Genomic DNA, 12,310 nt, shown 5'->3' with positions numbered 1-12,310 from the left:
CATTGTCATTGTGCTAATCTTCATATCTGTATCTCCAAACCTGGCTTTCATCAAGATTACCGGGAGATTTTATTATACCAGTTCCTGGATCTCTGGGTCTGGGGATACCATTGTTAAAGTGCCCTCTGGGTGATTGTTTTACAGCTGGTCTTAAGACACCCGGGTTTATGGTATAGGTCAGTTTTTAAACCTCTTTGACTCTTAAACCCTTTTCAGTGTAATAGTTAATTAATGAACCTTAGGAATGGAAATCATTTCATGAATTTTATGTGCTATAGGAAGGAGTTTCAAGTAAAAGTAATTTTAGATAAGTACATTCGAATGGTTTATTGTAAAGTTTATCTTAAACAGGATTTTCATAATATGCAAAGAAAAATACATATTTTTTCCCCATTTTATAGATATGTGCTATAGTTAAAGCAAGGTTTATTGAAAAATTTGGAACAATATAGTTTTGGAACCAAATATGAAATGTAGACTGAAATTTAAGTATGGCTTGAAATTAGATTTTTAAAAACTTGCTTTCCTCAACTTTTAATATTCTTAGATGTTGCACTTTAAAAAAAACATTTTTAATAATTTTTATATTTGCGTATAGGTTTTATTTGCATAAAACTGTTGTGAAATAGTAGCATTTTATAGATTGTGGATTACTGGCTGTAAGGGGCTTAATTGAAAAGGATTTTGTGGAAAGTGGCATATTGCAACATTTAGATTCTGAGATACTCTATTTTTTGGCCCCATTCAAATTTTGGAATTCTGTTTAATTTACGTCTAGTTTAAGTAAAGTTATATTTTCCATAATTTTCCTCTTCCTCCAGCCATGTGGAATTGTGTTAATGGTAGATACTTGATAAATATTTGGTGATAGATTAGTAATTTCTGATTCCACCTCTAGATTTCAGAATGTATTAGAGATTTGCTGAAACACTGTAATGAGATCCTTCTGGCCTCTTTATAGTGAAACCTTTGTATTTCAGATCAAAGCAGATTGCCTTCTCTGAACCCTGTCTCTCCAAACAAAACTCTTCAATTTTAGGTCAAGGATCTAGAGAAAACTTTTGACCATTTTCCCAGAAGAAATCATAGATGCTGATAAAACAACATTTGCATGTAATTTGAGGGGCTTTAAGCATTTGTAGAATATTATGAAACAGATAAAAATTTAACAAGTAGATCTAGTACTGTGCAGAAATTATCTAGATTTATAAGCTAAATTACCTAGAAATTATCTAGATTTATAAGCTAAATTATCTAGATTTATAAGCTTTTTGGTTTTGATGAAACAATCTGTTTACTTACTTCTTGCCACATACTGCTTTTCTTTATCAGTTTATTTCCAGGTGTTACCTGTTTTATTGTTAACCTTTCACCTATGTTAATATAAAAGATGTTAAAATTGGTTTCTTCTTTGCATCTTGGAAATTATATCATATGTTGTTTCTTTATGTGACCATCCTTCTAGTCATTGTGTCCTGAGTTAATCTAATGAACTAACACTTTCTGTATTATCTGATCACTTACCTCTTGACCACCTGCCTTTTATGAAATATCCTAAGTTTGTAAGCTCTTAATCTTCTCAAGGAAAAAAAAAAAAAGCATTAAATAAGCCCCCCCGCCCCGCCCCAAGCTACATCAAAAAAAAGTCTAGTCCACAGAACAAAACTACCAATCACTGTCAGTACTCTTTAGAACCATGTGGCTTGCCCTTCCAGAAACATGCGGCTAACTGTTCTCCAGTACTCTGCCTCTGTGATGGAACTGTTTGGACATTTGCTTTCCTCAGTGAGGCAAATGATGTATCGGCTACATTAAATACTGGATCACCCTATTGCAGTAGGTACTGGAGCAACTAGTAGGATAGTGGACATACATTCCTGATGAATTTATTTTGCAGTAAGTGGAAGAATGCATAGGTAGTGGAAGGTTGCAGTGTGAGAGGAAATAATCATAAGATTGGTGTGATACTCTCTTGGGATATAGCCTTGGAAATAGATGAAGGAAATTGTTAAGGAAGATGGGAGACTAGCAGACTTTTTTTTTAAGGTTTTTTATTTTTTCTGTTGTAGTTGATTTATAATATTCTATCAATTTCTGCTGTATAGCAAAGTGACCCAGTCATATATATATATATATATATATATATACACACACACACATATATATATACACACACACACATATATATACACACACACACACATATATATGTATATATATACATTCTTTTCTTGCATAATCCTCCACTATGTTCCATCACAAGTGACTGTAGATATAGTTCCCTGTGCTATACAGCAGGATCTCATTGCTTATCTGCTCCAAATGCAGTTGTTTGCATCTACTAACCCCAAACTCCCAGTCCATCCCACTCCCTCCCCCTCCCCCAGCAACTGTTCTCCAAGTCCACGAGTTTGTTTCTTTTCTGTAGGTAGTTTCATTTGTGCCATATATTAGATTCCAGATATAAATGATATCATGTGGTATTTGGCTTTATCTTTCTGACTTACTTCACTTAGTATGAGAGTCTCTAGTTCCATCCATGTTGCTGCATGTGGCATTATTTTGTTCTTTTTATGGCTGAGTAGTATTCCATTATGTATATGTACCACATCTTCTTAATCTCTTCATCTGTTGATGGGCATTTGGGTTTTTCCATGTCTTGGGCTATTGCAGATAGTGCTGCAATGAACATAGGGGTGCATGTGTCTTTTTCAATGAAAATTTTGTCTGTATATATTCCCAGGAGTGGGATTGCTGGGTCATATGGTATTTCTATATTTAGTTTTCTGAGGTACCTCTATACTGGTTTCCATAGTGGTTGTACTAATTTACATTCCCATCAACAGTGAAGGAGGGTACTCTTTTCTCCATACCCTCTCCAATATTTGTTATTTGTTGACTTGTTAATGATGGCCATTCTGACTGCTGTGAGATGGTACCTCATTGTAGTTTTGATTTGCATTTCTGTAATAATCAGTGATGTTGAGCATTTTTTTTCATGTGCTTGTTGGCCATCTGTATATCTGTATATCTTCAGAGAAATGTCTATTCAGGTCTTCTGCCCATTTTTCAATTGGGTTGTTGTGGTTTTTTTTTTTTTTTTTTTTTTTTTGCTGTTGAGTTGTAGAAGTTGTTTGTATATTTTAGAGATTAAGCCCTTGTCACTTGTCACTTGCATTATTTGAAACTTTTCTCCCATTCCATAGGTTGTCTTTTTTTTTTTTTTTTTTTTAATGGTTTCCTTTGCTGTGCAAAATCTTGTCAGTTTGATTAGGTCTCATTGGTTTATTTTTGTTTATTTCTATTGCCTTAGGAGACTGACCTAAGAGAACATCTATATGGTTGATGTCAGAGAATGTTTTGCCTGTGTTCTCTTCTAGGAGTTTTATGGTGTCTTGTCTTATGTTTAGGTCTTTAAGCCATTTTTAGTTTATTTTTGTTCATGGTGTGAGGGTGTGTTCTAGTTTCATTGATTTACATGCAGCTGTCCAGTTTTTCCAGCACCATTTTCTGAGGAGACTGTCTTTTTGCCTCCTTTGTCAAAGATTAATTGATCTTAGGTGTCTGGGTTTATTTCTGGGTTCTCTATTCTGTTCCATTGGTCTGTATGTCTGGTTTTGTACCAGTAGGATACTGTCTTGATTACTGTAGCTTTGTTATATTGTCTAAAGTGTGAGAGCATTATGCCTCCTGCTTAGTTTTTTTTCCTCAGGATTGCTTTGGGGATTCTGGGTCTTTTATGGTTCCATATACTTTTTTTTTTCTTTTTTTTTTGTCTTTTTGCCTTTTCTAGGGCTGCTTCCGTGGCATATGGAGGTTCCCAGGCTAGGGGTCTAATTGGACATGTAGCTGCCGGCCTGCACCAGAGCCACACCAACATGGGATCTGACCCGTGTCTGGGACCTTCACCACAGCTCACAGCAACACCGGATCCTTAACCCACTGAGCAAGGCCAGGGATCGAACCCTTAACCTCATGGTTCCTAGTCGGATTTGTTAACCACTGAGCCACGACGGAAACTCCCCATGTATATTTTTGGATTGTTTGTTCTAGTTCTGTGAAAAATGTCATGGGTAGTTTGATAGGTGGCAGACTTATTTAAAAGGAGTACTTATGGGAGCTTTCTTCGAGAAATTTAGGAAATATTAATGAAACTAGAGGAATGGTAGGAATAAATGAGAGCTGCAAGCCCATGTATGCTTGGATTCCACTTAGTATGTATGTTTTTGCAAGATAAATTTGGTTTAGATCACAGAGATGACCTCATAACTTATATTCACTTCCTTGGTGAATTGATAGCAGAAAGGAATTGATAGTTATCTGTTATTTGAGTAAATGGTCAGCAGTATTCTTTTTGTTTACTTATTTATTTTGTTTTGTTTTTAATATCTTTTTAAAATCTTGGCCTTAAGTTCCTATTTATAAAGTGTGTATTATTCTTGAACCCCTTTTCCTTAACAGGGTATAAATGTCTGTTTAGAACCTTAGTATCCTTAGAAAAGCATGGTTTTACATTTACCTGCTCATAATGTTTAAAAGCCCGTTTTTCAAAGTATTTTATTATGAAAAAATTTAAACATAGACAGAAATAGACATAATAGTATAATGAATCCCATGAGCCCACACTCACCTTCAACAGTTGTCAAATCACAGTTTCATGTGCTCTATACCCCCCACATTTCCATCCCTCCCATGTCATTTTGAGTAAATCCCAGACAACTATCTTTCTTCTTTTTTTTTATTACTCAAATGAATTTATCACATCTGTAGTTGTATAATGATCATAACAATCTGATTTCACAGGATTTCCATCCCACAGCCCAAGCACATCCCCCCACCCCCCAAACTGTCTCCTCCGGAGACCAAAAGTTTTTCAATGCCAGACAACTATCTTTCATCTGTAAAGACTTAGATGAGGAATTTAATGAATATTTTAAAGGAAGAAGTAGTAAATTAAAATTATGTGTTGGCTTGAGATTTCCATGTACTTTAGTAATGAACTAGTAGACAAGTAGAAATAAAACATAAAAGGTTGATATCATAACTTTAGCTTCTTATCCTTCTACAAAATAAAGCATTAGTGCACAGTATGTGTCTGCTACTAGGGTATGGGTTATAGGGCTCCAAAAAAGGGTAAAATGTTTCTGTTTGTAAAGGAGCTTGTATTTTTTTTCCCCCTTATCTGACAGTTCTTAGGGAAGGACATAGGTATAATTTTTGAAAAGGCTATTATTTATCCTGAATTTCTTACTGGCCTTTTTTCCTGATTTTACAAACAAAAATATAAACAAGTACAAAGAAATGAAATTATAATCCTGTATTCAGAGATACTCTCAACCTTCCAGACTATATGCACATAAGTGTTTTCCTGTTCTGTATATTTTAGGCCTTATTAAGTATAGATAAAATGGAAACAAGTTTTTGCTTATTCCTTTTATAGATACTGTGGATGGTAGGGAAGAAAAGCCTGCTGCTTCTGATTCTTCTGGAAAACAGTCTACTCAGGTGATGGCAGCAAGTATGTCAGCTTTTGATCCTTTAAAAAACCAAGATGAAATCAATAAAAATGTCATGTCAGCATTTGGCCTAACAGATGATCAGGTTTCAGGTAAGTTAGTGCCTTCCTCCATCCTTTATTTCCTTTCTCCGTCTTTCCCTCCCATTCCTTCTTTCCTTCTTAAATAGAAGATAACTTGGATATGGTGAAGTGCTTAGATCTTAAAGGCAGTTGTATAAATGTTTTACATATGTATACACCTATAAAAAACACCAACTTGATCAAGATGTAGGTGGTTTCCAGCACCTTGGAAAGCTTTCTCATGCTCTCTCCCAGTCAGTAGAACCCTCCTCCTCTTTAGAGAATAACCTTTGTACACAGTTTAGGTACATTGTATTAAAAGTAGAATTCAGGGGGTATGTTATTTTAAAAATCTGAGTCATTTTATAGTCTTCAGATTTATTGCCAGATTTAAGTTATATTTGATGTTTTATTCTCTTCTGATCTTAAATTAGGAAAATTTATTTTATTTTATTTTGTCGTTTGTCTTTTTAGTGCTGCACCCATGGCATATGGACGTTCCCAGGCCAGGGGTCAAATTGGAGATGTAGCCACCGGCCTACACCACAGCCACAGCAACATGGGATCCGAACCGTGTCTGTGGCCTATACCACAGCCACGGCAATGCTGGATCCTTAACCCACTGAGCGAGGCCAGGGATTGAACCCGTGTCCTCATGGATGCTAGTCGGGTTCGTTAACCACTGAACCACGACGGGAACTCCCAAATTAGGGAAATTTAAAAGTAGATTTCTGATTAGATTGTTTTAGTGTAGAAAGTCCTTTTATGTGAATGTTTTTAACCTTAAAACAGCATCTATACTGTGCTTTCTTTTTATATTTTGGCCAGCATTTTTACTGCCTTCTTCTTTGGGGATTTCAGTTACACATACATTGGGGAGCTTAGTATTGTCCCATGGGTTTCTGAGATTCATTTTTCTTCATTCTTTGTTCTTCAGATCGGATGATTCCTATTGATCTCCCTCAAGGTCACTGATTTTTTCCTTCCATTTCCAATCTGCTGTTGAACCTTTCTAGTGAATTTTTCATCTCAATTATTGTTCTTTTAGCTTTAGAATTTCCATATGGTTCTTTTATAATTTTATTTTTCTCCTTTGATTCCTTATCTTTTCATTCATTAAGATTGTATTTCCCTTTAATTCATTGAAGATATTTTTGTTTAATTCTCTATAAAAAATATTTATAAAGCTGCTTTGAAACATTTGCTGCGTCCAGCATCTGGGCCTATTTGAAGTCACTTTCTTTTGCTTGCCTTTTCCCTTGAGTATGGGTCACATTCTTATTTGTTTGCATGTCTGATGGTTTTTTGTTTGTTTTTTGGAGTTTGTTTTTTGGCCAAGCCTGAGACACCTGGAAGTTCCAAGGCCAGGGATTGAACTTATACCACAGCAGCCACCCAGGCCACTGCATTGACAATGCTGGATCCTTAACCCACTACACCACAGGGGAACTCCTAATAGTTTTTGACTGTAAACTGGATATTGTGGTTGTTGTTGTAGTGACTTGGAATTCTTCAGCATAATGCTCTCTCCACTGAGCTATTTCATCAAAGACTTGGGATTCTTTTAGGTTCTTGTGAGGATTTTTTGTTACTGTTGCTCTAGTAGGGAGTTGACTTACATTTACTCAGACTACTTCTTTTTCCCCAGGGGATTATAGAAGCTGATAGCTCTGCTCAGTCCTTTCAGTTCTAGGTGCTGCCTTTTCTTCTATGCCCTCGAGGGTGTCACTCTCTCCCCGCCTAACTGCACGGTCACTTGGGAACTTGGGGCTGAGCTTATACTCAAATTTTAGGTCTCATTCCTTCAGTGACTTCCCTACCAAAGGATTTTTCCCCTTCAAATTCCTATCTGCTTGCTCTGTGGCTTTCTGCTATTGGAGCTGCAGAGGTTGGGGTTTGCAATTTTTAGCCATTATAAGTCCAGTGGGGGTAAACTCTTTTCTGGTGTCTTCTGACATTTTGTTAACCTCCAGTAATCAAATAGCTGTTTTATTGTATTTTATCCAGGTTTTTAAGTTGTTACTTGTGGGAGGTTTTACCTGAGCAGTTTGTCATTGTCAGTAACTGGAAAAATAGGATTTTGTCTATTAATTTTCTTTCTTTTTGAGACTTTTATGGGATTATTTATTAAAGAGAATTGTGTGAAACTCTGAGTTAAGACAGATAATTGTATATGACGTATGTTCGTGGTGGAGTAAGATACCAAGATAAGACAGTCCTGGAGTTCCTGTTGTGGCTCAGTGGTTGACAAATCCAACTAGGAACCATGAGGTTGTGGGTTCAATCCCTGGTCTCCCTCAATGGGTTAAGGATCCGACATTGCTGTGAGCTGTGGTGTAGGTTGCAGACTTTGCTTGGATCCTGCGTTGCTGTGGCTGTGGTGTAGCCGATTAGACCCCTAGCCTGGGAATTTCATATGCCGCAGGTGCAGCCCTAGAAAAGACAAAAAAAAAACAAAAAAAAAAAGATAAGACAGTCCATCTGAAAAACACACATTTAGAACAATTGAAATAAGTTAATATTATAGCTTCTTAATATTTAAGACTTCAAGATATGGCAGATAGAAGAGTAAATAAAATAGTTATATATAAGGTCAGGCTTAAAAGTTTTCATTAGAATATGGTATAGACTAGAATAATATGATTCACATTATATTTGAAGACTTTTTCTGGTAGCTTTGTATGTTGAACTGAAGTAAGGAAGACTGTACACATAGAAAATGCCAGGATACTTTGTAGTCACTTAGGTTATGATGTGGTGAAAAACTTGGCTGCAGTAGTGAATGTGGACATGGGAAGGAGGAGGGATGGAGTATTATGACAGAATGAGCAACATTAACTAATAGCTTACATACAAGACAGAAAAGAGGAATCAAAGTAATATATATATTTTTATGATAATACCATAGTGTTTTTGTATTATCTTTGTTGTCCTTCTTAGGAGGGATGTGTCTGTATGTATTTATTTGTCTACATGTTGATAAATATCAGTATAATGGTGGTATGCAGAAGCAATCTGACAGTCATCAGTTTCTCTTGCATTACCACTTACTGTTTGTTATTCTAGTTTAGGTTCTCATCAATACCTAGATTATCAGCTTCCATCTGTGAGCCTAGTACAGTGTTAAGTTCTAGGATATACCAGTTCAAAGGATAGAGGTTTGTCCTCAGGGAAATTCATCTGCTGGTAATAGCAAGTACTTATGTGGAGTTTTCTAAGTGGTAGTCATTTTTATAAGCTCTTGCTGTATAATCACTTTTTTATTTTAATTTTTAAATTTTTTTCGTTAAGGTATAGTTGTTGGTACAATATTATGTAAGTTTCAAGTGAACAACATATTGATTTGTATTAAAGATTGTATTTCACTTATAGTTATTATAAAATGTTAGCTATATTCTCTTGTATAATAAATCTTGTAGCTTATTTATTTTATATATAGTACTTTGGACTTTTTTAACCTCCTGCCCCTCTTGTTCCTTCCCCCATAGTATGCTTTTATCAGTACTCGCTATGAGCTCTTGTTAACTTCATAATCCTTACAGTAACCTTATGCAGTAGGAATTAGTATTTCTTTTGTACAAATGAGGAAACTGAGGCACAGAAAGAGATCAAGTAACATGCCCAGAATTACACAGCTTCTAAAGTAGCAGCACTGGGATTTGAACCTAGGCAGTCTGGCTCTAAAACCTGTGCTTTAACCACTCTTCTATATTGCCTAAATAAGAAAAACTTAAAGAAGTAAACATATCTACAGCTGTCTTCAGAATGTCTTTTTTACCTGTTATAGTATTGGAACTATAGTGAATTTTCTCCCTTTGCTTCTTTGTTCATTATTTTAGAAGAATTTTGAATGGTTTCATGAGTAAGAGAACTAGGCCTTAGGAGGCAAATGAAGAGACTCAGAAGAGAGCTTGGCCAAAAGAGCTCCTAGTGTAAGAGGGAAGATAAGGGCTGTTAGAAATGCAGAGTAGGAAGTTGGTAAGGGTCTTAATAAAAGTACACTCTGTAGAAGTTTACAAGTAGGAAAAAGTATGGGTGGAAAAGTCTTACTCAAAGTGTGGAGTTACAGCTGAGTTTTAAAGAATTTTTATTTAGATGTGTGCAAGTGGGACAATGGAACAGTAGTAAATAAATTAGAGGCAGAAAAAATGTTAGCTATATTAGGGGAATAGGAAATAGGTTTAGCTGAATGGGACATGTGAGAAAAGGAGCTGTGAGAAATGTTTGGACCCTTGAATACTAAACCAGAGAATTGAACTTTATGGGGAGTGGTGTTCTACTGAACAGTGAAATGATACTTTTGGGTGATATAAAAGTAGATTGCATAAAGTGGAGAGTATAGGTATCATTGAGTTGAGGTTTGGTTTTTTCCAGGGGCAGTATAGGACTCAGTAATATAACACTCCACACTTTATAGGGAAAGATTTCCAGTTGTAGCTTTGGATTCTTAAGAGACTGGAGCAAAGGGAAAATAGTGTGTTTATCAGTATAAAAGGCTACATTTGGGTTATGCTTATTCTATAGTACTTTTATTTTTAGTCTCTTAAGCAAACTTATTAATTGATTTTGTTGGGGAAAGGTCTTGTATTAGAAACTGAGCTGACTTTTCATGACCACCCAGGGCCACCCAGTGCTCCTGCAGAAGACCGTTCAGGAACTCCCGACAGCATTGCTTCTTCCTCCTCTGCAGCTCACCCACCAGGAGTTCAGCCACAGCAGCCACCATATACAGGAGCTCTGACTCAAGCAGGTCAGAGTGAAGGTAAAATAGAGCCTAGAGCACCTGTGCAGAAGTGTTTATTGTGGGATTGTTGGTAATAGTGAAAAGTTTATATGTGTACTCACGCTATGAACATGGTTCTGAAAATTTTTGATTTACTGATGTAGTGTGCTTCTGGGTTAAAAAAAAAAAAAAAGCAAATAGAATAATGTCAGGTACGCTCCTGATTATTGAAAAGAAAAAGAAAACCTTAAGTATAAAGCATAATATTTAGGTGCTGTTTTATTCCATTCTTCCTCCCTCTTTCTCAACAGTGCATTTTTGTAATTTAAAAAGATTTAAAAAAATAGAGGTAAAGCATAACTTTGGATAAGTAGATTTTTTAAATAGCCCTTTATATTTTTGTGTAGTTAGCTATATGTCTTTTATGGAAAAAGCAGTGTATTTTAAGCCAAACTTTTCTTTAAATGGTGTGTCCTCAGGTGATTAGTTTTGATATTCTCCCACTGCAAATTGTGAAAATTGGACAAAATCACTGGTTTTAAAAGAATGTCTTTAGTCCTAAGTGAAATAGAACTTAAAAGCTCAGTATTTAAAGCAAGTCATGGGTCATTGATAGTATTGAAGGGAATTGAGGGGCTGCAGTTCAGGATAGCAGGCACTGAGGGGCATCACTGAAACCCTTGCAGTTCTGCAGATTATGGCCACGTGGCTACTGATCTACGGTTCCTTCTAGATGTTAAAATGTTATTTCTTTGAATTGCTCATGCAAGCAAGTTAGGACCTTTAAAACCACATATTTTACCTTAAAACAATCACCAGGTGGTGCTATAACTCTTTGTGTAAAGGGGCCAGGTGGCAATATGATCTATTTTCAGCACCAGAAGCATGTTTTTCAGCACCAGTAGCAATTGGCTGAGTTTATCAGTTACAGTAAAACATTTAAAAAAATTTTTAAGTGGTAAAATGATTTCCTATCATACATTTTATTTAATCCAGTATATCCAGTGTATCTACATATATAAGTATTAAAAAAAATTGATTTACGTTCTGTTTCTCATATATGTTAGAAATCCAGGGTGTGACATTAAAACTCTTCAAAATATGTATAGTGTATCATATTTCAGGTGCTTATTATTAGCGGCCATATGCGGCTATTACCTGTTGCATTGGATAGCACAGCTCTAGATTAATATATCAGTTATTAGGAATTCCCTGGTGGCCTATTGGTTAAGGATTCAGTGTTGTTATTGCTGTGGCTTGGGTTCGATCCCTTGCTTAGACATTTCCACATGCTGCATACATGGCCATGGGGGGGGGATAAGTATATGTGTGTGTGTGTGTGTATACATACATATATATAAAAATTACAGTTCCCAAGATGAATTATAGGCTACTTTAATACTTTTTGACGTGTATATTAATGTGTCCTTGGCATCACTAGGTATTTAGATCAATAAGCAGAATAATCAGCATAAAAACCTATTACAACTAATCAACATAGCAAGTTAGGACCTTTAAAACCACATATTTTACCTTAGCAAGTCTCTTAGAATATGAAGTAATCTAAATAATTCTGAGATTTAAATTCAGAAATTTTTTTTTTTTTTTTTTTGTCTTTTTGCCATTTCTTGGGCTGCTCTTGTGGCATATGGAGGTTCCCAGGCTAGGGGTCTTAATCGGAGCCGTAGCCGCTGGCCTACACCACAGCCACAGCAACGCGGGATCCGAGCCACGTCTGCAACCTACACCACAGCTCATGGCAACGCTGGATCCTTAACCCACTGAGCAAGGCCAGGGATCGAACCCGCAACCTCATGGTTCCTAGTCGGATTTGTTAGCCACTGCGCCACGATGGGAACTCCCCAGAAATATTTTTGTTTTGTTTTGTTTTTACTTTTGTCTTTTTAAGGCCACACCTGCAGCATATGGAGGTTCCCAGGTTGGGGTCTAATCATAGCTGTAGCTGCCAGCCACACCACAGCCACAGTAATGCCAGATCTGAGCCACAT

General features: G+C 36.2%; 1 protein-coding gene across 4 annotated transcripts in view; it reads left to right on the top strand.

Moving 5' to 3' along the window:
* The window catches only part of TFG (TRK-fused gene), a 35,813-nt gene that overhangs the window by 15,419 nt on the left and 8,084 nt on the right, over positions 1-12,310 (top strand). For 2 of the 4 annotated variants that reach the window (XM_021070561.1, XM_021070562.1), the window contains exons 5-6: positions 5,441-5,608; positions 10,200-10,340. In XM_021070561.1, the coding sequence (XP_020926220.1) occupies positions 5,441-5,608; positions 10,200-10,340 (309 nt within the window). The remainder of the gene's footprint in view (positions 1-5,440; positions 5,609-10,199; positions 10,341-12,310) is intronic. The other 2 variants (XM_021070563.1, XM_021070564.1) reach the window with 1 other exon arrangement.

This window comes from Sus scrofa, chromosome 13 (genome assembly GCF_000003025.6).
Source record: "Sus scrofa isolate TJ Tabasco breed Duroc chromosome 13, Sscrofa11.1, whole genome shotgun sequence".
NCBI classification, from domain to species: domain Eukaryota; kingdom Metazoa; phylum Chordata; class Mammalia; order Artiodactyla; family Suidae; genus Sus; species Sus scrofa.
Note: the sequence above shows the minus strand (reverse complement) of the source record. Positions and strands in the feature narration are given on the sequence as shown.